The 24,000-nt window shown below is 34.6% G+C and overlaps 1 protein-coding gene across 29 annotated transcripts in view; it reads right to left on the reverse strand.

Moving 5' to 3' along the window:
- EHBP1 (EH domain binding protein 1) overlaps positions 1-24,000 on the reverse strand; it is a 483,620-nt gene that overhangs the window by 37,641 nt on the left and 421,979 nt on the right. For 15 of the 29 annotated variants that reach the window (XM_070512730.1, XM_070512734.1, XM_070512736.1 and 12 more), the window contains 6 exons: positions 21,498-21,645; positions 14,137-14,244; positions 10,700-10,824; positions 8,173-8,311; positions 7,913-8,019; positions 5,116-5,239 (listed from right to left, as the gene is read on the reverse strand). In XM_070512730.1, coding sequence (XP_070368831.1) covers positions 5,116-5,239; positions 7,913-8,019; positions 8,173-8,311; positions 10,700-10,824; positions 14,137-14,244; positions 21,498-21,645 — 751 coding nt within the window. The remainder of the gene's footprint in view (positions 1-5,115; positions 5,240-7,912; positions 8,020-8,172; positions 8,312-10,699; positions 10,825-14,136; positions 14,245-21,497; positions 21,646-24,000) is intronic. The other 14 variants (XM_070512743.1, XM_070512745.1, XM_070512742.1 and 11 more) reach the window with 3 other exon arrangements.

Genomic DNA, 24,000 nt, shown 5'->3' on the forward strand with positions numbered 1-24,000 from the left:
ACTGCAGATTAGAAAATTAAACTATTTCCTGATTACATATTAATGGAGCACAACAATAGCAGTTGCCATAAGCTTGGAAGGCAACCAAGGGATAAATCTGTGTACTTAATTACCATAAACAATGGCTGCATAGAAATGAAGTTTTATGCACATTCCCTTCTGTAATATGTCTGATATCAGTACACACTTGACAATTCTTGTTCAATTATCTCTATTATTTAATGCGCTGTGAACGGCTCTGTGTAAATAAAATTAACCACCCCAATTACTTTGAATTCATCTAGGGACAACGTAATAAAAAATGTGAAGAATTCTGCATGCCTATTAATCTAAAACATTACAGAAGCTTTTCCATATTCTCTTGTCTGTATTTATTTTGTCTACACTTATTTTACGGCTCTGCTAATTCAATTACATTTACCTTTGGTGGTCAATAGAGTTTTTGTTATTTAATTAATCTTTATATACCAGCATAAACATGTTCATTATCTGATAATATTTATAGGGTCTCAGAGTGAATAGTGCCTATTTAATAACTAACTGAATTTATATCTAACTGAACTTATAAGCCTATGTCTAACCATTAAAAAATAGGCAGACTAAATACATAATTATAATAAAGTTCAGAGTGCAACTTTTTTAGAGGGTAGAAGTGAGAAGATACAGATGAAAGAAAACCAGAGAGAGACACACATAGTATGAGCATACGTATGACCCTTAGAAAAATTTTTAATGCCTGAATTGTATTTTGAAGTTTGTACTTACTCAATACCTATGAGTCACAACATCCAAAAGTCCATCTGTTTCATTCATAGAATACACTAGTTGTAGCATAGAAGGTATACTGTTTTCATAACAAGATAATTTTGTCTTTGTAATTATTTAATACTGGTCATTATGAAGGGACAATAAATCAATGAGATTGAAATTACATTACTCTATACTTTGATCACACAAATGACTTCTCTTTTTTACACCTCCTGCACATGCCTTTTTTCTTATTCATTCACAGAGCAAATCCTTTATGATCATATATTATATTTCAGGAACATAAGTATAAAACCTTTTGGAAATGTAATAATTTGAAGTATTTAGACTCTAATCAAGAGACGTGACACTGAACTAGTATTCAAGCCACTGAAACACTAACTTTCCATAAGCTCTTGTAACACCCCAATAAACTACCCCTTTTTTTAAAAGCTGAGATTACATTTTTATATTGAAACAGATCAAGATCACATTTTTATTTTAAGAGTAAAACTAAGGAGCTTTAATACAGGAAACATACATGCATATCCAGTGTCATAAAGTGTAAGCTGCCAATATAAAAATAATTACATTAATTTAGAAGTCAGTCACTTAAAATTTTAGTTTTACTTTTAACATATCTCAGAAAACTGTCCTCAGGTATTTATTAATACCTGATCCTACACTGAAAACTACTCTCTGAAGACCCTAATGCTCAAATTTCAGAACCTCCTAAAGATTAGCAAACACCTAGATACTTCTTTTGAAGAGAAGCTTGTTTTTATCTCTCTGATTATTCTAAATGAGGATGTTTTCACCCTGATTTTCATGTATATTACACTGTCATGACCAGGGTAGAGACATAAGGTTAAAAGGAAGATGAGCTTGTTGGGTTTCTAATGGGTCAAATAGGTTGGTTAAGTGACTTTTTTCATAACCTAAATGAATATTGATCTGTTTCTCCTGTGTTACTAATTATAAACCATGAAATGGTGATAAGAGGGTTCAGAGAATTAGTAACAAGATTCAAGGAAAACCAGAAATTCACCTCTAAGAAGATGAGACATGAAGCAGAGACCATGGCATGTACTGTCTGGAAGTTGGGTTCCAGAGCCCTCAGACTGGGTCTGACTCCTAGCTCCAACACTTGAGAACAATACGAGTTGGACAAGTTACTCCCTTCTCTGAGCCTTGGTTTCCTCACTGAAAAACGTAATTATTAACAGCGCCAGTTATTAAAAGAACCTCTCTCATAGGGTCATTGTGAGAAATAAGGAAATGATGCATATAAAGCATTTCCAGAGAGTCAGACATATAATAAGTATGCAATAAATATTGACCATTATTGTCATCTTTAGGTAAAGATAATGGATAATTCTGGAGATTCAAAGGAGAAAGTTCCCAGTAATGACTCAAAAATTTTGGGGTTTTTTGTGGGCCCAATCCCCTGCTTTAAAGCAGCTTTAATACTATGTTTGGTTCCTTAAAGGAGGAGGTAAAGAAACATTCTGAGAAATGTGTAAAAAGTTACTTCTTTTAATTCTTATCTTCCCTAATTATATTTAATATTTTTAAATGGTCACTTAGGTTTTTGTAGTGGATAGTCTAGACAAAGCTACAGAATCAGTATTTTTGGCCCAGGGACTTAAGGAGGTTACTATGATCATCTTATTCAGTGCTGAAAGGTTTTAAAGCTGCAAGATGTGATATTATTGCAATCTCCCCCCAAATGTTTAATTTTTACACTCAAAATATAAATAAAATATTGTCACTTAAAAAAAAAATCAGTAGTTTATGGGGCCAGCCCAGTGGTGCAGCGGTTAAGCTCGCACATTCCACTTCGGCGGCCCAGGGTTTGCCGGTTTGGATCCTGGGTCCGGACATGGCACCGCTTGGCATGCGATGCTGTGGTAGGTGTCCAACGTATAAAGTAGAGGAAGATGGGTGTGCATGTTAGCTCAGGGCCAGTCTTCCTCAGCGAAAAGAGGAGGATTGGCAGATGTTAGCTCAGGGCTAATCTTCCTCAAAAAAAAAAAAAATCAGTAGTTTAAAACACTACTGTTCTATAGTAAGAAAGTTTGAAAGCCATCAAATGAAAACAGATTGGGAATGGAAAAGAAGCACCATTCATTATAGTAACACTATTTGCAGCACTTTAGTAAAAGGGCCCATTAACATTTCCATCATAAACTCCATTTTTTCAAGCGTTACAACATTGCAGGTACAGATCCATTAGTGCTATACTTACATACAAAATGTCAACTTACAACACATACTGTTTCTAACTAAGAAGTTTTACTGTTCCCAATGAAGTAATCATTACAAACTTCGGGTGCCAGAAATTTAAAAATTCCTCTTCTGCAACAATTAAAAAACAAAACAAAACATTAAGAGCTGATGGAAAAACATCCTCTAGTATTTGCATAAGGGTTTTACAGATCTCAAGGTGGGATGGCAGAAAACACACCCACAGACACTGACATAGTATTGTTATTTAGTATTCAGGCTATCACTGATTTAGGATTACTCAATTTCAGAAGGAACCAGTCAAATAAATCCCTACAGCTGCTCTGTCTCTGCCACTGATGTCCACCCCTCAAATGGATGTTGAGACTTCTTGAGCCCTTCCCCTGCCACTGCCATGCTCATCCTCGGCACATCCCCATCTTGTTGCAGGAGCCACTGAGACGCTCTCTTACATTCCTTTGCTACTTTCTTGCTAGAGCCTTCTTCCACATGAGAGGAGAAATGCGCAGCAGTCTAGGCTACCATCCAGGCTCCACTCCCCTCCTGCTCAGGATGCAACACCTTCAATGCTAAAGGGTTGGTGCTTAAAACCCAGAGCTGCTGAAGCTCTGGGAACCAAGGACTCAGGTTTAGGGTAACTATTAGCATTATTTTAGTTACATTTTAAATTAATAGATTTTTGTGGGTTTGTCTAGCCTGTGAATGTATATAACAGTGCTTCTTCTGGAAAATGTATTCTCAATTCCACAGAATCAACTTCTAAATAAACTTCAGAACCCATTTAAAATTAAGTACAGTTCCTCAAAAAGTTAAATAGAGAATTACCGTATGAATTAGCAATTCCAATTTTAGATATATACCCCAAAGAACTGAAAACAGGGATTCAAAGAGATGCTTGTACACAAATGTTCATAGTAGCCAGAGGCTGGAAACAACTCAAATGTCCATCAGTGGATGAATGAATTAACAAAATGTGGTATATACATACAATGGAATATTATTCAATCATAAAAAGGAATAAAGTAGCAGTACATGTTACAACATGGATGAACCCTGAAAACATTATGTTAAGTGAAAGAAACCAGACACAAAAGGTCAACTATTATTTGACTCCACTTATATGAAATATCTAGAATAAAGCAAATTCATAAAGACAGAAAGTAGATTAGAGATTCCCATGGGATTCTGAGAGGAGGAAATGGGAAATTATTGCTTTATCAGTACAGAGTTTCTGTTTAGAGCTATGAAAAACCCTGGAAATAGTGGTGGTGATTGCACAAAACTGTGAATGTACTAAATGCCACTGATTTATACATGTATTTTGTTAATATAATTTTTCTTAATATAATTTACTTTTAATTTGATATGAATGATGTGTATTTCTAATTTTTACACTTTTGTAGGAGCAGCATTTTAAAGAAATACATATACGTGCATGTGTGTATATATATACCACACATGCAGGTTTTTCCAATAGCTTATTGTGCACTTAAATCTATTCAATCACTACTGGCAATCACCATTAAATGCCAATCTGACCTCTGTTTAGGAGCTAACTTGCGGCTCTAACCCAGTTTTACAAACCTTCCTATATACCTTAATCCTTTCAAATGCAACTGTGACATAAAGTATTACAGACTTTTAAAAACCTGTTCTCTTGAAAAAAAAAATTGTGGAGCATCAGTAACCAGATAGTATTCTCAAATTTCAGTGATCTAGTCCATGGAGCCGTCCCCTATGCATAGTGCTCTGTTTCATGCAGTACATGGCTTTAGCTGGCCAAATCTTTCTTTTCCCAATGAATCAGTAGAACAGTGAAGATCTTACTTTTTTTTTAAGCAGTGGCATATCAATGAGGCACAGATGTGTATTCCAACTCTGCATGGATGAGCACACTGTTCAATAGTGCTGGCTCACACGGTATCAGGGTGAGTTATCACTTCCCATGAAGGCACTCTTATCACCAGGGCCCAGAGAGGTGGCTGCAAATCGCAGCCTTTTTATTTTCAAGGCAGTTCTGCTGAACATTCAGGCTTCAAAGATTCACACTTCCAAAACTCTATAAGAGTTTGTGAACGCTCAATTTGCCAAAACTGTTTACAGTGTAATTGGGCACCGTACCTGTGTCCATGAGATAGCGAAGGCGCTTCTCCACCAGCGCGGCACGGGTGTCAATTTGCTTTTGCTCATTCTCTAGTGCTGCCAATTCTCCTACAACATACTGACTGGTGTCTTTGAACCCTTTCTGTTAACGAGAACAAACAGGAAGGAAAAAAAAATCACTTGTAAGTTGCATTTTTCCTTTCTACAAACACTTAGTAAAGCACTTACCTAGAGAACCAAATACACCCTTAGGATCCCCCTTAGTACCAAACAGCAACTTGTGATTCAAAAAATTTTCCTATGTATAGCAAACTTTTGTAAACAGAGAAAACCTCAGTCCTTTAGTATTATATTTATAATTTAACACTCAGATTTGCCAGATTGAAAAAGCTAACACTACGCTAGAAAAAATTCTCCTGAGAGTTGAGGCAGTTATCTAAGCACGGGCAAGGACAGAAGACAATCTTCTCCCTGGTGACTACGAAAACAAATATGAATGACACCTTAAATTCAAAAGGGTAAACAAGAATTAAGGAATTGACTCTTAAAGTATCTATCTTGAAAAAAATCAGACAGATGTGTTCTTACAAAAATACAAAATTAAAGACACATTTCTTGCTTTCATAGTATACTATTTAAAATACTTCTAAAAAGAGACAGAAAACAAGTTTCTCGTATCTCCAGTTTTCCCGCCAGCTTGCTCCTGCACTTTAACAGTCATTCCGTTGATATGTTACTAATTATGGTCGCCTCAAATTTTAACTGGAGAGGGGTTTCAAACCTTGCTACGTAGGATGTAAGGCAACTAGTACACAAATTTGACTAATCTTCCATTTAACCAAATTTGGATTTCAATTTGAAATTTTACTTTTTACAACCATTCATGTTAAAAAAAATTATCCTTAGAAGTTTTATTTGAAGTAGCAGTTCTGTTATAAAGTACTAGTATAGCTTTATTTTTTATCTTCATATTACAAATGTAAATCATTAGGGGAGCAGGGTTATTATTTATGGTATAGTTTATAACATAACGAATGGATTAATTATAGCTCCCTTTGGAATACCTGTTTACCTTGCAACATTTCTAGGGCTGAGTTTCCTAAGTAGCTGAGGAATATTGAAGAACTGCTTAAGTGATTACTCTCACCACCACCATTACTACCATCAGTACTTATAATATTATTTATTCAGGGAAATAAACGTGAACAATCCTCTTCTGTCAAATCCCTTCTCTACCTAGAAGCATATTAATCTCCAAGAAGCCATGAGGAATTACCTTTTGGTACTCCTTAAATAAGAAACAAAATCAAGAATTACATTTATGAGCATATTTTGGAATTCTGATGATCAATAAACATGTCTAACCACACATATAACTTATATATCTTTGGAACTAGTAAATAATTTGTACTCACACATGAACTCAATTTATACTAGCATATTGTTAAATTTATTATGATAGCTGACAAACTTAAAGTTGAAATATTTTAAGAAATCATAAAACTGATAATTTCTCAGGAGAGTTTGATCAAATAAGTCACCATATTTTTTAAAGATTCATACAAAATGGATATCCTCCCATCTCAATATGAAATATAATGGAAAAATTATAACAACAGAAAAAATGGTAATGGTAACTTTAAATCTGGAATAATCTGGTGAAGCTTTTTGTATCTATCTGCCAGACAGCAGAGCATTTTCAAAAAGGACTTTTCTTTTATCATTCCCATCTAGGGGGACAAAACAAACATGGCAGTTTGCAAAGAGAATATGAGTAATAAAGATGTAAGAAAGCAGATGTGATAAGCAACACATAAACTTGATTGGTTCAGTTAAAAATAGTAACAAAGTTTACAATCAGATTTCTTTAGTGTGAGTATATCAGATACTCAAATATTCCGTAATTTATAAATTATACTAAATATTTCATGAGGATACACCAATGAGCTGTTCTACGTACTAAGACCTGGGAACATCTTAGTACAACAATTTAAAAATGAGAACTTAAAAATGAGAAGTTTTTAGGACCCTAAAATGTAGTTTGTAACTCTCAGTGCACTTACAAGGATTTTAAAATCCAACAGACTATTTTAACAGTAAAAACAATGAAAATATTTGCATAAACTGTAGATAATAAAAAAGTAGCACCATTAAAGAGAGCTATGCTTCCAGACAAAAATTCAAGTTAAAACTTGTTCTTCCTGCTTCTGTCCCGCAGCTGTCCATCAAAAGCAGCTTTCTCCCTGCGGTCTATCAAATATTTCCCTCACAAATCAATTTTACACATGATCAGCCCATACCCCTACTGAGCTGAACCTCCCCGTTAATTAAGTGAAGAAATTACCATATATATTATATTAATGCAAACATCATTCAGCTAGTAATTCACGGCTGATCTGGATAATGGAAAGGTTGAACACCCATTAACCCAAGCCAACAAAATGGGTTGGCTGAGAAATTCTAGCAGGTCTCATGTGACTTTTCCCTCTAACTGCAGCTCTGCGGTATCTGCTATTGTAATAATTAAAATCCTCCCGGTAGATCAATACTGGAATCTCTTTATGGGAAGTGCCCTGATGGAAATGTCTCAAGGAAGCTGGGGCTGTGGAACTCTGAAAAATTCATTTTTTTTATCTGACAATTATCACCACACTGCAGACTAATTCAACAGTGCACCCCTCTCACTCTGCTTTGAATGCACTGGAGATTGACATCTTAAAAAACCTAACATCTCATTTTAACAAATAAAGGCACTATTTCCACATACAGTTTGGAATTATCAGCAATCATGAAACCACACAAAAAATTAATATACATTAAGCACTTCATCTTCTGATGGCTTCCTCTGAGTTTCAGTTATCGCTGCCTTCTCCTCATTTCCTTTCTTTGTATCTTCCTGTATTGATCTCTGCCTTTTCATCTCTTAAAAAAAAAGAGAAAGACATGTAAAATTATTATAAAGCTTGATATTGGTGTATTGAAATGTGGATTTACATTATCAGCTTTTTTATATATATATATAGCTAAATACTGTTAAATTATAAGACGGGAAAACATTTTAAAAAGTGTTCCTACCTGGTCTATTCTCAACATATTGACTGAAAGACTGAAGTTGAGTTTTTCTGACTGTAGAATCCTTGCTGAACACAACTGGATTTCTAAACCGTTCTGGTGCCTTTTGTAGTCGCTCAGTCCGGAGGTCTTCTGTGCCATTCTAAAAGCAGAACCAACATGCTAAGAGAGTCCTGTTCTCATAAACAGGAAACCATACATTAATAAAACAACTTTCACTGATTTAAGATAGTATCAATTTAGAAACTTTTTGACGGAAAAAGGACTTTAAAGAGCTCTAAATAGCTCAGCTGCAAGTTTTGTTGCATGTAACCAAAAGTTTTGGGGGACATGGTTTAAATGGAGGATCACCCTTGATAACTTTGATTCATTAGACACTGTAAACCCCTGTGTCTTCTTCTGATGATATGTATCATTTAAAAGCCATGGTGCCTCTATCTGTTGCCCCACGATTCTGCCCCATTGGTTCGTACAGACCCACAGACTTGTATGACAAGAAGAACTAGTTTCTAATTTTATGCCCATTGAGATAAACCACTAATGCTGGATGAAGGCTAAAAGGTAGGATTATAACACTATCCCACTGAACTGCATTTCATCAGCTATAACTTTCCAAAGCCAGATTTGTAAGTAAGCCCTTTACAGCTAAGGAAACTACAATTATCTTTTCCAGAGCTTCCTATGTTAATACTGGTAACAAATTCAAATGGTTCTATCAACAAGAAATATCCCAGAAGACTGAACCACTGCAGTGTGTGGAAGCTGCAGATACCGAGGTGCTGTGTACCAAACAAATATTTCATTTTATACCTAATCTTTTATTATTTTTATTAAGTGTTTTGAAAGTAAATAGGGAAAGGCTAAGATGCATGACTAATAGCTAAGCCTGCTGAATGCTGAAACTGGTTATCAAAAGCTACCAAGACTTTGCCCTTCCTCTGCATTGAGACAATCAGTAATGAGGGAGTCCTCCAATGGCCTATTCTCTAGCCTCAAGGAGGCCTGGGATACAGAATCCTCAAGGGAAGGTAACAGTTTATCCTTTTCCACAAACACAGAATGCCTCATTTATAAACGTGTAAACTGCATTTTATTAAAAAAAATAAAACCCCAGATCAATGCTGAAAGGTTCATGAGAACAGATGGACGCTATATGTTCTTTATAGGCACCGTTTAAAATAATCTCAACTAAAAAGATCTATACAAAGACAAGCTGTTTAAAGTGCACCTTTTGTTGGAACGGCTCTAAAAATTACTATGTAAGAGCTTTTTGGAGAGCAAAACCAATTTCGTCTATTTAGATAATTAAATCCTAAGAATGGAAATACCTCTATTTTAGTTTCTTTAAGTTATATAACATATTTATTATTACTATCATAATATGCTAGTTATAAAGCTAGAATAGAAACAATTTTGGCTTTTATTTATTCGTTTGTTTGTTTAAGAAAAGTATGCATTCTGCTGTCATCATAATAACTGCCCAATAGTCTAAAATTCAAGTCTTTACCAAAATAAACAAACACGGCTAAATTTTTTGAGGCCTGGCAACATGCTAAAATATCAGTGCGATTAGCCAGCAAATCCCATCTTAAGAAACCTTTTTATGACTAGGGACTTCTGCCACTTTACAAATGTATTCCTCTAAACCCACTAATTCAGTTAGCCTTTTCAATCCATTGTATTCTTCTTAGGCCAGCTTCATTCTGCATTAAATCCACTGCAGAAAGCTAAATTGAACGCAAAAAATCAGACCTGACCCAGGCTTCCTTTTGTTCAAAGATAGAGACCAAAAGTCCTCTGGTGCTGCCACACACTTTCATCACCAATTTATAGAAACCGACAGTATAAGGGAAAAGCAATGAAAGTCATTGTTTTGAGACTTCAAAGCATCTCTGTGTCAGGGGAAGGAAATCCTTTCAGTCAGCAGGGCAGTCCCCATAGTCCGCAGGTGGGTGAAAAGTTATACACGACTAGATGTGCCCTAAAGCTAGAGAAATATTAATGATGCAGTGCAAGGAAAAGGGGCGAAGGCTTGAGTGGGGATAATATAAATAGTCCTAATGATAATAATAAATAATCTTATAACGTGGCATTTTGGTTAAAATCCTACACAAGGTAAGATTCATACTGGTACAAAATACAAGCAAGTTATCTTAAAAATTTAGATTCAATCACATACTATCTTCAGGTATTAATTAACATTAATTCTAATTGATCTAAACAGGCGAAAGGCTGAAGACAGAAAAATATGCTAGAATTCTTTCAGCAATGTTCTTCTTAGCAAAATATAAATACATACAGAAGTCAAAAATAGTTTCTCCTTTTACCAACATATCAATTTAAAGTAGTAGTTTCTCTCAAAAACAGTATATGAATACTGATTACCATATTGATATTCAATTTATTGCCTACTTAATAAAAATTTCATATCTTAATGTTAAGAATTTGGTAAGAAATTGATTTTAGGATTATAAATGGAAACTAGAACACACAGATACCCAGTCAAATATTTTAAACAAGTAATATTTACCTTACTATCTTGCTCTGAGCTCTCAGTCATAGCCTTCTGAGCAGAACTGGAGAGTGAATTTCCCACCTGTGGCTGAGCTTCTAGGAGCTTCTTCAGCTTCAAGTCCACCAACTTAGTGTTTTGTTCTGTTAAACATGCAAATACTATGAATAACTGAATATTTAGATTTGTAAACTAACAATTTAGGGCACATCATAAAAATATTACTATATTTAAAAAAAGAAAAGGACATTAGGGTTGTGAAATAACAATATCAGGCCAGACATATGTAGAACTCTCTCTATATATAAACTATATGACATACTACATAACTACAGTATAACTGAGCAGTCTTTAGGTATGCTGACTACATTCTTTTCTTTTCCTGCTTTTTCTCCCCAAATCCCCCCAGCACATAGTTGTATATTTTAGTTGTGGGTCCTTCTAGTTGTGGCATGTGGGACGCCACCTCAGCGTGGCCAGATGAGCGGTGCCATGTCTGCGCCCAGGATCCGAACCAGCAAAACCCCGGGCCACCGAAGTGGAGGACGTGAACTTAACCACTCGGCCACTGGGCCGGCACCTTCTTTTTTTTTTTTAATTGAGATACAACTGATATATAACATTGTGTAAGTTTAAGGTGTACAATGTGTTGATTTGATACATTTATATATGGCAATATGATTACCACTGTAGGATTAGTTAACACGTCTATCACATCACATACTTATAATCTCCTTTTTGTGATGGGAACAATTAAGATCTAGTCTCCTAGCACATACACATGTATATATACATATATATATATGTATTTTTCCCCAAAAGAAGTCCCCTTAAAGAATGTAGTCAACATACCTAAAGACCATTTAATTAGACTATAGTTAATAGTAGCTATGCTTACCTGAAAACCTAAGCCTGTATTTGATATATATGTATTTATATAAGTTACCGCAGAGGTTATACATAATAAAACAAGCTATCACAAAGTAGATATTCAAAAGAGGTGATATATTTGATTCTAAATTATATTATTTTGTAGTTTCAATTCTTGCAGTATATTAAATCTATACATATAATACCATATTAAAACAAGTTCTTAACATGATCTCAGACAGTTATGTATATACTATTAGAATCCTATGTTCCTATGTGTACATTTGTACTCAACATTGAAACAGGGTATATGTTTACAAATACCTTCTACTGAGAGGGCAGAAATACAATAAGGATGATCACATTTTGGAACGTATTAAATATGGATAGAAATTTAAAATAAATAAAATATGGCTACAAATTTTTAAATAATTTCAAATTATTTTTAGCAAGTATATTCATCTTTAACAATAAAATAGTTCAGAAACAAATGGAAACATAATTCTATTTAAACAAATTCAGTCAAAGCAATTCTTTAATAAAATGGTTGTAGAAGGCATGTCAACCATTTGGTGAATGATATTTTTCATAAAGATTAATAAGTTTTCTAATTATAAGGCTCTTAATAAATGCTATTATCATTATTTTCATGCAAATTGGTCAGTTTATATTGCCAGGCTTCTCTTTTAAACAATATCTGATGAACTATGGTCAAATCAAGATAAAAATGAAACAATTTATTATTAAAACATTATGACTTTTATATACATATTAAAAAAAGAATTTTGGGGAAAATAAAGCAAGGATAAAAATCATAATGTATGCTACGTGCTTCCAGATTCCAGTTTGCATTCCTGTTTCTTATTGCCATGAAATAAACCATAGTCTGAATTGGAAAGTCTGTCCTACGCACACGCTAACACTTATTGGCAAGCTTCAGAGTTGTAAACAATATATTAGTTAACTCCAAAAACAGAAAGACTGAGACGTATTTTCTTCTTTTGGCATACATAAAGTAGGAAGAGAGTTTTTAAAATGGAAAGAGTCAAGCCTCTTAGGCCTAATAGTATCTTTAAGGTATCTCACAAAGTTGCTATAACTAAAACTAGAAAATTCCCCTCACTTTACCTAAGAAATGGCTAATTTTTCCTGTCTTCAGAATCTACTGTAAAATCAGAAAATATGCATCACCTATTGTCACTGATCTTATACTTCCATAATTTGAATGTTAAAGGCTTCAATTCTGTACTCATGGATGCCCTCAGCAGGATGTTATTAGTTTCTGATAAAGCCTTTGGTGGTAGCTGTGGTGAGAGGGTGAGTAAGCAACAAGAAAAATCTTTTTCAAAAAGAAAAATCAAACTTACCCAAGTTCTACAGCATTTTAAATAGGAAGAAGTAAAAGGCAGTCCTAATTTGGGGTCAAACATTTAAAAAGTTTCCCTAAATATCAGCATTCTCCTGGACTTGTACAATTATAAATATACTGACCTCTCTCTAGTAAAAGTATAATTTAATACTAGACCATGAAGGAGCTACTGACAAAATGGCATGGTTTTTTTTGGGTGCTCCCTATAGTTAGGAAGACCCTGGTTGATGGTTTCTTAGAGAAACAACGGCATGATTTCAAACAGGGGAAGAAACAAAGCAGGTTAGCACTGTGGAGGCATGCCAGGGCTGGGAAGAAAAACACCTGCTCTCCGTCCCTTTAGCTTTTTACAGAAAAAGATAAATATTAGGGACTTCACTTCTTTACCTTTAAGTCTAGAGAGATTGCCAAAGACTTTTTATTGCTATAAGAATTCAATTCAATAACATTTATGGAACCCCTCAGGTATACGAAGCTTTCCATTGGTACCCACTGCTGACTTATAAAGGCAATGCACACGGAACTCTCATCTATTAAACTACGAGCAAGGATCTTTATATTTGAAACAATAACTTAGAAGGTCAATTGCCAATGTGATTATTGGTATAATATTTATTGATATAAGATATGAGATTGATTTAATAGCAGTCTATATAAGCAGTTTTCAAAGTATCTTATTGTAATCAGTTAAGTATGCGTAAGATAACTTATTACTGGTACTATTTAAATCCTTAAAGTAAGCGCAAAATTTGAAAAATAATATTACAACTAAGACTATCAATTCTAAACCAAACCAGAAAATCTGATCCATGGTTTAGATTTACATTTGAAGTATTCCATAGGCAACACATTTATACCTTACAACATCACACCAAAATACTCAAGCTGAAAGGGGAACCAATTATTGAACGCCTATAAATTGTCTCATATAACACAAAATATAAAAGTGAATCTTAGTAATAAGAGAACACAAACTACAATTTGCTATACCAATTTTATTGCTTTAAATTTTTAACATTAAATTAACATTACATTAAAAGAAAACTAATAACACAAAATTGATGTAAAGTGGATTTAGCTAAATGATTTGTGGGAGTATAAGATGTAATAAAACTACGAAAAGAACTTATTATCATTATTGATGAGATAACACTAAAAATATAACGATAAAGTTTGCCATGCAGCAGGACACAAAATATTTATAATTTGAAATTACCGGGAGTATCAAGGTCATTTTCTAAGTTAGTAAGGTCATCTCCACCTCCTACAACAAAGCCTTCAGGAATCTCCTCGTTAGTATCTATCTCAATATTATCATTTTCATCTGTAGGAACACGTAGCAATAATGTTAGTATATTACTTCTACTTTAAGTCGTTTGTCCAAAACACTAAAAAAGAAAAACTAGTATTTTAACAACAGTTATTCAAATTCAGGTCTCAACACAGATCCAGCAAGTTAAGAAATCAGTTTTAAATCACTTTTTCACTATTACATTAATATTTATATTTTACATTCATATGTCAAAGATGAATTGTCACATCAAAGCAGATGCGAAGGTTTTGATAATTTGCCACACACTGTCTCTGAATCACTGAGCTAACTGGGTCCCCGTATTTTAAAATGTAATCTATTAGTAATCTCTAATAACAGCATATAAAAATGAGGTTGGTTTGGTGACAAAGTCATCAAATAATATTTCTAAATTTCACATTTTTATCATTTATTAGATACAAATGTATAAAGAAACAAATCATTCTTTATAAACTTGTAGCTATATTTAAGTCATTCATATGAAGACTTGAATGCTTTTGTGCTATTAAGGAAATATTATCATAAAAGCATTATGGATAAATTAAGAGACAAATTAAGATAAATTAAGAATAGACAGTACCTTTATGCAAAAGAAAGTTCAGAAACAATTAAGACAGTACACCATGGGAGACTTACAGCTGGGAAAAGCTGTTATTCAAAATTAAATACACGGAATGAAGAAGTCTTACACTATTTTTTTATAGGCTTAGTAAAATGTTTAGGTCACAATTAATTGAGTCATTTTTTTTACATTAAGGATTTCCACTATATATTTTTTCCTTTATAAATCCTAGTGATAAAATTGACTAAGAAATTTTCAATTTTACACATTTGCAAAGGCATAGCAATCATCTGATTTGCTTATTAGAGGTTTAGCTTTAAATTCTGCTATTGACAGGCAGTGTATCTTTCGGAGAAACAGCTGTCTAGCCCTGGTAGTTGAAGAATATCCCTACTATTCTACAGTTTATTTGTTATTGGGCAAGCTTTGTTAATAACGACGTATTCAAAAGATTATCACAATTAAGAAATTCCAAAATTCTATAGCTTTGGTTTAACCCTTCAATAGTTGTCCTTTTTCCTATACAACTTGGTGTTTGCTTTTGGGCTTCCTGAGTTAAAACTTACTATGAGCATTAATATTAATAATAATAGTTTACATTTATAGAAGACACCAGGCACTGTGTAAGCCATTTAGAAGAACCCAACAAAGAAAAAAAAGACCGAGAAATGCCTCCAGGAGAAAAGCATTGCTAAATGCATTCAAATTACTAGGCATTATACTTGGCTACATCACAGAAGTATAACCAGTTGAGAGATCTTTTCTAATCAACTGTGCTTAGCACAACTATTTGACTAATTTCACAAAAGTCAGCATCTTCATTATTCTCAAAAATTCTTCTCTAAGTAATTTTGTAGTAAATGCAAATGAATTAACAAATATTTCCTGTGTGCTAAATAAGTGTTCAGAATACTTCCTTGTATTACTCTGTGTCAGAGACAGTTTACTATCAACAGTTTTTAGAGTGCAGTACTTTGTTGCTACCAACCAGCCTCTATTGATTATTACTGACCATAATTAATCTGGAGTGAAAGCACAAAATTCAACATTCATCCATTTATTTATTCAAGGAACTTCTACTGTATACTGTAGCTGCAATTTACAAAACACTGCTAGATGGTGGAGATACCAAGTTGTAAGAGACACTTATTAATCACCTTAAAGGTTTACATTCAAATGACTACAATTCTATGTAGGACAGGTAAGTGTTATGAAGTAAAAATAAAGTACAGAGCATATTCAAAAGATGAAAAGATTACTCTTTGCCAATAGCACCAGGAATTGTTTTTTGGAAGCACTAGCCTTTAAATTGAGTTTTGAGAAATGTACAGGATTTCAAAAGGTACAACTGAGGTGAGGGTATTACCAACACGAAAGAAGGAAAGGCTAGGTTACGTTCAAAGGATGGTGTAAAGTTCTATTTGGCTCAAGCATACTTAAAGGAAAACAACAGGACGTAAGACTTGAAAGACAGAACTGCAGAGAGCCCTGAAGGGCAGAATGAGAAGTTTAAATTTTACTCGGTAAGAAGGGAGAGACATTGCTGCTTTAATATAATTAGCATTGTGCTCTTTAATTTAAGAGCAGTCTATATAAGCAGTTTTCTACCAGTGACTTATTGTAATCAGTTGTGAAATACGTATAAAACAATTCCTAGTAATATAAGCACTAAAGCTTGTATCTTTTATAAATTAGAGTACCTTCAATATTATTCCTATAATATCACTCTTGCTTACATTCTTATATGCTTTCTTATGAAGGAAAAAGTGGTCTACGGATTGTGCATGGGAGTGTACTATGCATTATCCTTCATGTGAGACTGCTGACCTAGATGTTCAACTGGAGAACAGAAAGGCTGGAGGCAGGAAACCCAGGTTGGAGAGTGTTAAAACCTCCAGGCAAGCAGTATAGAGAGCCTAACCTAGGATAAAACAATTGGCAGTGGGAATGACATGATTTGAAAAGCAACCAGATACTGGGTGTTTGGGGGAGGGATACTGAGCAGAGGAAGGGGGAAGCAGATATCAAAATTGACTCTCCAGCCAGAGTGACTGGAAGGATGGCATTGCTATGAAAAGAAATAGCTAAGTCTGGAAATGTGATTGGATATGGGTACTTTCAGGTTCTGGGGATATGCAGAAAATTGTACCTCCTTTCATTACTCACACAGTGCCGGGTTCCTGTGTGATGTTAAACAGGTGCCATTCATTTTATTTCCCAGCTAAATGAAATCTCTATCTAGACTACCACTCACCAGTAATGCTGAGTGGGTTAACACCATGTTTATATATGAATTGCTAACGTTAGAGAAAAGAATTACTATTTGGGAGGACAAAAGTAAAAACTGATCTCCTATACAGCTCAGGTCTTCTTAAGAATGGATTTCTACTTTCTTTCCATTCACTGACTTTAGTTTTATGATGAACCCTTGAATTCTTTTCAACAGTTAACGTTACACATTTCTTCCACATCTGTGGAAATATTCTAAATGCATTCAAGCAGAACTAAAGTGTGGGCATGTGTGTGTGTTTAAGATACTGCATATTTATATATAAGATATATATATACATACACATAGATATCTTTATGGCTAACTACTGAAAACCCAGTAAGTGAGTATGGCAGAAAGTAAACTAGAGATCCATTACAGAATAGAAGTTGGTTTGCAAGGATGGCATGTATAATGTATTCAGGAAAAGGTAAAAGGAGATTGGACATGCACAGGAATGAGACAATGTATTCTAGTCAACTCTGCATAGCACTGTAAGAAAAATGGGGATCCCAAAGGCATGATTAACAGCACAGCAATAAGGCCAATCTTAATACCATTTATGATTTATAAATAAATTGAACGAAAAACCAGGATGTTTGGTGACAGTAAAAAAAAAGAATACGTGTACTTTTTAAAAAAGGAACAGAGGCTATCATTAAAAAATGTTCAGAAAATATATTCAGAAAAAAGTTTCTCATTTCTATCAAGATATTTTAATTCTCACTGAAGGTCCCTATAAAATTTATAACTTTTACAGTTATTCTATAGAAATCAAACAAAAGACAGAAAATATAATACAAATATATTATGAATAAAAGCTGAAAATAAAAATTATTGAAGACCTACAAGATTTTATTTTGGTTCAACAAATTTAGATAAATCTATTTGCCATAACCAAAATAAGGATAATGCAGACACACAAACATTTTCATGGACAAAATAAAAAACGATTTGCTTTATTCATTTGAAATGCTAAACCAAATTACACTACTTTATATAAATCAACGAGAGGCAAAAATGCCAGTTTAAAAGTTAAATGACCCTAACCTAACTCAAACCAAAGTGAGGAGCTAAAGAATAAATATATACACATAAAATAAACAAAATATATATCACATATAATAAATATATGATATAATATAATATAATATCTTAAAACAAGACAGACACCTCCCATGCAAGTGCCCATAGACCATTAACAAAACCTTAACATTTATTTGACCAAGATAAAAACTTACTAATTCCCAAAGCAGAAATTCAGGCCATATTCTCTGACCACAATACCATACAACTAAAAATGAAAATACCAGATTTTGTCCCCAAACACTTGCACCTTGCCAAGCAAGAACAATACAATAAAATGAACCCATAAGTTTGTTCTGTAGAGTGAGGATTTTAAGATGATGCCGTTACAGGTCTATAACTACAAGTGATGCAGAAATTGAAAAGAAACGTGTGTAGTACACCACACTATCAACGATTCTCTCGTAAGGCCTAAAATTCTGTCAAAGGAAGACAAGCCAAAGGTGGCTGTAGCTCTTGGACAGGTACGATTCTGTTATTTCACAAGAATTAGGCTATTCCTGGTTGCAATAGAATCCAAGTGGGTTGCTTGAATACAAGGCTATACACAACCTAAAATATCTTACACAGATTTTCTGTGGACACCATGAAGCTGAAGATACCTCACCTCAATTCATTAAGTTTCCTTTCCTCGCTGAGCCTGGTGGCTGCTTGAGAATAGAAAAAAGCAAGCTTTCCAAGTAGGTTCAGGCAATGAGTCTGAGTAATGATCACGTCCAACACATTCTTCTTCTACCTTAACATTTCAGTTCTTCTTCACCACTCCACACCACTGTTTCCAAAATCCTCCTACCCTACTCCTCCGTCTAGGCTGGTCCTTAGTTATTTCTCTCTCCTCCTTTCACACTAATTCTTATCCAGATCTGATGATTCCCACTAGGCACTGGAATAGTAGACAATAATTTGTTAGTTCTTTGCCCTGACTTATCAACTTCATAAGGTTATTTTCACTTAGGAATTAGACTCTTGTGAACCCATGTGAATTTCTAATTTGCTATGCAAGGGTCAGCAAACTATAGCATGGGGGCAAAATCCAGTCGACTGCACCTTCTTGGGGTAAATAACAGGTGTGTCCATTAATTTACATATTGTTCAAGGCTGCTTTCAGGCTACAAGGGCAGAATGGAGTAGTTAAGATAGAGATCATATGGCCTACAAAGCCTAAAATATTTACTTTGGCCCTTTCCAGGAAGTTTGCTGAATCCTGGCTTAGCATAGTAGCTGCCGTTGCAGAAGAGATAAATGCATATGTATGAAGGGTTGAATTTCAGGCAGGAATTTTACCCTCTCCCTTGTCCTAAAGGTCTCTTCCTCTATTCTCAGCCTCAATAGTTTCACCTTAGACCTTGAGGCCAGAGCAGACCTTGTCTGATCCATATACCTTTATGAAGACAGGCCAATATCTACTCCTGAGGTTGGGGAGCAGGCCTGCTCCACTTGTAGGTCAACCTTAGCTCTGATTTAGAACCTACCATCTGATATATGGCTGCTTCCAAAAATCAAGGTATCTTGTATCCTAAAGGAGAAAGGGACCCTGGTCAGTTTGGTCTCCTTAGGGTACAGAGTCTAAAATCTTCAGTAGGTTCTCGGAAATCATCTGTTGAACCCTGTCCTAGCTTCACTTCACCTGGCTTTCCCTGTTCTAGTCTGTACTTCTTTGCTAGTTCTGCAGATCTAGTCCTCACTTGTTCTTTATTAAATGATGTCAAAATCAGGTCTTCAGCCTCCCTAGGTACCAAGTATGGAAGACGCTCATTCTTTGGGTTGTAACACTGATGAAGTCTCTCCTCCTAGTCTAGTCCTGGCTTAGCCTCAACTGAGGTTGGATTATAGTGATAAGACCAATCAGAAGCTGACCCATCCAATACCATTAATCAAAAAATTTTAATTCTTAGCCTTCCTAGAGTTTATAACTCATTTAGCATTCTTATCTGCTCACCACCAAGAAAAAAAATTAAAAGAGATACTGGATGCCTCTCTATCCTATTATTACTGTTCTCTTATGGGTTTATGATGCCATAGGAAAGTAGCATTAGGAGCTTTAGGACAGTCTATCTGGAAGGTCAGGAATATAAGGGTTTTTTTCTATTATTCTGAGATATAATGAGGCAAAGATTTCCAAGACTTACTTAGAATATCTGGAATTTTTATGATATCAAAGAAACATCTTTTTTATTAATAATAGATGAAAGCAAATTATCATAGCTATATAAACGTGAGTAGTTACTGATATTAATATAAAAATATAGTAGACAGTGTAGAAATTGCAATTAAAATTCTGAATGATAGGAGTTGAAAAGGTAAGATGAAGGATTTCACTAAAATATAAACATTCTGAGAAGACCAGAGGGATGGACGCACAGCTGTTTGGGATAGCAGCATTCAAATTTATGAGATGGAAGGTTACGTGCTATAGGCATTAGTTTGGAATTCCCTACAACAGTAAGCTTTTGATATAAGGAATGAATTAGAAATAACAGGAGTAAGTTTCGGGTTACTCTGAAGAAACTTAACATTGACCCACAAACAGCTTACCTTTGTTTCAGTTCTCTAAGGTTTTATTCGAGTCCTCACTTGCCTACTCTTCAGAGTGATCTTAGCATTCTAAGATTAACTCAGAACAAGTATCTGGCATGTTTTAGTAGATAAATAGGTTGTACACCTTTGAAATAAAAAACACCCCCACAGGTCTCTTGAATATATTTCTCTTAAATAAAAACGTAAAGAGATCCAAGTGAAAGATGCCCAAATTGAGCACTGAGAGGAAAAATTAAAATTTTCTTTAATTATATAGTCAGTCCTTGTCTCAACATAAAGCTTAGAATAATTTCTGCAAATATTGAAGAAGACCCTCTTAGACTAAGGAGACTAAGAAGAAATGGATATAGGACCTACTCAAAATTCTTACGGCTATAACGCCAGAACATTGTCAAAGCTACTTTCTAAAGATCTAGTTCAAAGTGAAAATTTTTCATGCGAAAGCTCACCACTAACAAGTCTTGTGATCTAGCTGTTGAGGACTCGATTGCATTTTACTCACTCCTAATACAATTAATGAGGCATCATGGGGAAATCACAAACCAAGGTGTGTATGAGTTTTCTCCTAAATCATATTCCAAGAAAATACTTCTTGAGTTGTTAAAAATTATACCAAAAAGTTGATTTGGAAAACAGCAACAGTTATCTTCTGATTTACTATACCTCCTTCAGGTTTTTTGCAACATATCAATAAGTTAGAAACTTTATGTATTTGATGAAATATTTTGAAGCAAGAATAAAAAGTCCCAAAAGGTCCACTGCAGATTTCAGGATTGTTCGTAGAATATGATACAAGATTCTTTAACTCACCTCCAGATGCCTTTGACCTTTCTTTCAACTTTTCTGCAGCCATTTCACCATAGCTGGGAAGTTCTGACATCTTCACTCCAGATCGAGCTTCTGCTATTAGCTGACGAGCTCTCTCTCTCAGCTGCCGACGTCGCTCTTCATCTTGCTGCTAAGATATATTGAACAGTTGCCAACTCAGTAATTGACAGAAATGCAATTTCATTTTCAATCTGATCATCATGATAGTAACTGGTTTACAGCATGGTGCTTGGCCCACATTATAAATAGGATGCTCCATATCAGTTGGATGTCACACCATTTTTAAAAGACATCCTAGAATCAGAGTTTTAAAAAACATTTACAAATTATTGTACTAAAATGTCTGTTAAAAATTCAAACTAGCCTTTAAAGATGTTTGGCAATATATGTTACTGAGAGAATAGTAGGAACTATCATTAACAAACTAATCAGGCTTACAGAAAAAAGTCACAATACTGAAAACAGAATTCCAATTAATACTTTATTACCTAAGAATAGAATTTAACTTGCCATATTTCTAATAAAGACATAGAGCACCGGCTAAAAGACATCTTTGATAGCAGAAAGTGCTGCTACACCATGTTGATAAAATACAGGAAATGACATTTTTAGGAGGCTGGAGTAGGAATGGGGATAGTACATTAGTTACACAGTTATTGTTGCCGGTAGTTTTAAAATCAGAATTGAGCAACTGCTCGACTACCCCCAATCCTACTGCCTCCCCACAAGGTGCAAACTGAGAAGAAAAAGTAAAATCTAATATGGTTTTTGATATTTAAAATAACTAAAAACTACAGAGAATTAATAACTAAAACAGTTTTTGCCTACTAAAAAAGGGTTATTATGAACCACAAATAATCAATGTGAAATTTCTCTGTATACTGGAAAGTATATAAAATAAGGCATTATGATGACAAAACAAAGCCTAAAACAATCTAGCTCCAACATATCTTTGCAGTATTATCTTCCCTTAGTCTCTCGCACTCTCCATAAAACCTCACATCTATTTATACAGAATTTCCTGTGTCACGTAGTTTCATGCATCCATGGATTTGAATATGTCATTTCCTCTTCCTAGAATGTTCTTCTTTTGTCTTATCTAACTTTTATTCATTCTTCAAGATTCAGTTTAAATCAGTTAAACTTGCCCTGACTATTCTTCCCTCCTCCCCACTGATAGAATAAAGTTCTCTTTCCTCTATGTTATCCTGTGTATTCTATGTGTGTTATTACTTTTTAAAATAATACTAGTCAAGCTACATTATGATTCTGTAAAAATGCTTCCTTCTCAGTAGAACTGAGCTATTTGAAGGCAGGAGCTATATCTAATTTATCTTTGTGTCCCTGGTCCTTAGTACATACTTTGGTACTTGCTATAGAAATTTCAAGTATGAAAACTTATAATTTACACCCTCAAAAACTTATAATATAGCGGGAAAGATAAAATAGCCACAATAAGGAGGTCTGATGGAAATGCAGCAAGATTCAGAAGAACATTTTTGGCTGAGAGACAAACAGGAGGCATCATGACATCATGGTTTTTGAGTTGGGCCTGCAGAAGGAGCAGGATTTGGAATGAATAGAAATGGGAGTCAGCAGTTAGGTAGGTCAGTGTAGGAGAGATGAGGAGGTAGGAACTATATACAGACATAGAGGGAAGAAAGTATATTGGAAGAAAAGTACATAGTCTAGTTTTCCTGAGCATAGGGCAAAAATAATGACAGAAAGACAAAGCAAGACAGAGAGAAAGGCAAGAAAAATAAAGCTGGGTAGATAGACTGTAGAGGCCCTGTCCAAGAGGCTGAAGTACTTTATTTATTCAGCAAGGGACAACTAAAGGTTTGTTTTTATGTTTGTTCATCTGTTTGTTTTTTGGTCTAGGGGAATGACCAATCAGAGGTGTATTTGAGAAAGATTAATCTGACAACAGTGTATAAGATAGGTTGGCAAAGAAGGACTGGAAAGACACTAGTTAGGAGGCTCTTAAAATAGTTTCAGGAAGCTGTAATGAGATCCAGAACTAGGATGGCAATAGGAATGGAAAGAGACAAGTGTAAGAAATACATTAGAGATAGATGTGGAGAGAAGAAAAATCTGACTCAGAAGTTTTACACTTGGGCAACTAGTGGAACTAAAAATAGAAACAGAAAAACTAAGAGAAACTATAAGAAGGGAGAGAGAGAAAGTTTGGGCTAAGAGAGACTGGGTTTGAGAGGCTGGCAGGACATCTAAGTAAAGATGTTAGTAGGTAGTTGGGGAAGTGAAACTGATGCTAGGAAGTGAAGTTAAACTACGACTACAGAGCTGATGGCTGAAGTTATAGGAGTTACGAAAGCACCTGAAGAGGTACTATAGAGAAAAAGGAGGGCCACTGCCTGAAACATGGAAAACATCTATATTTAGATATAAAGAGGAGAAGGAGACAGAGAAAGACGAGAAGTACTAGAACACTGATGTACCCTACTTTGAGAATCAAAGAGGCTTT

Source organism: Equus asinus, chromosome 6 (genome assembly GCF_041296235.1).
Source record: "Equus asinus isolate D_3611 breed Donkey chromosome 6, EquAss-T2T_v2, whole genome shotgun sequence".
NCBI lineage: Eukaryota > Metazoa > Chordata > Mammalia > Perissodactyla > Equidae > Equus > Equus asinus.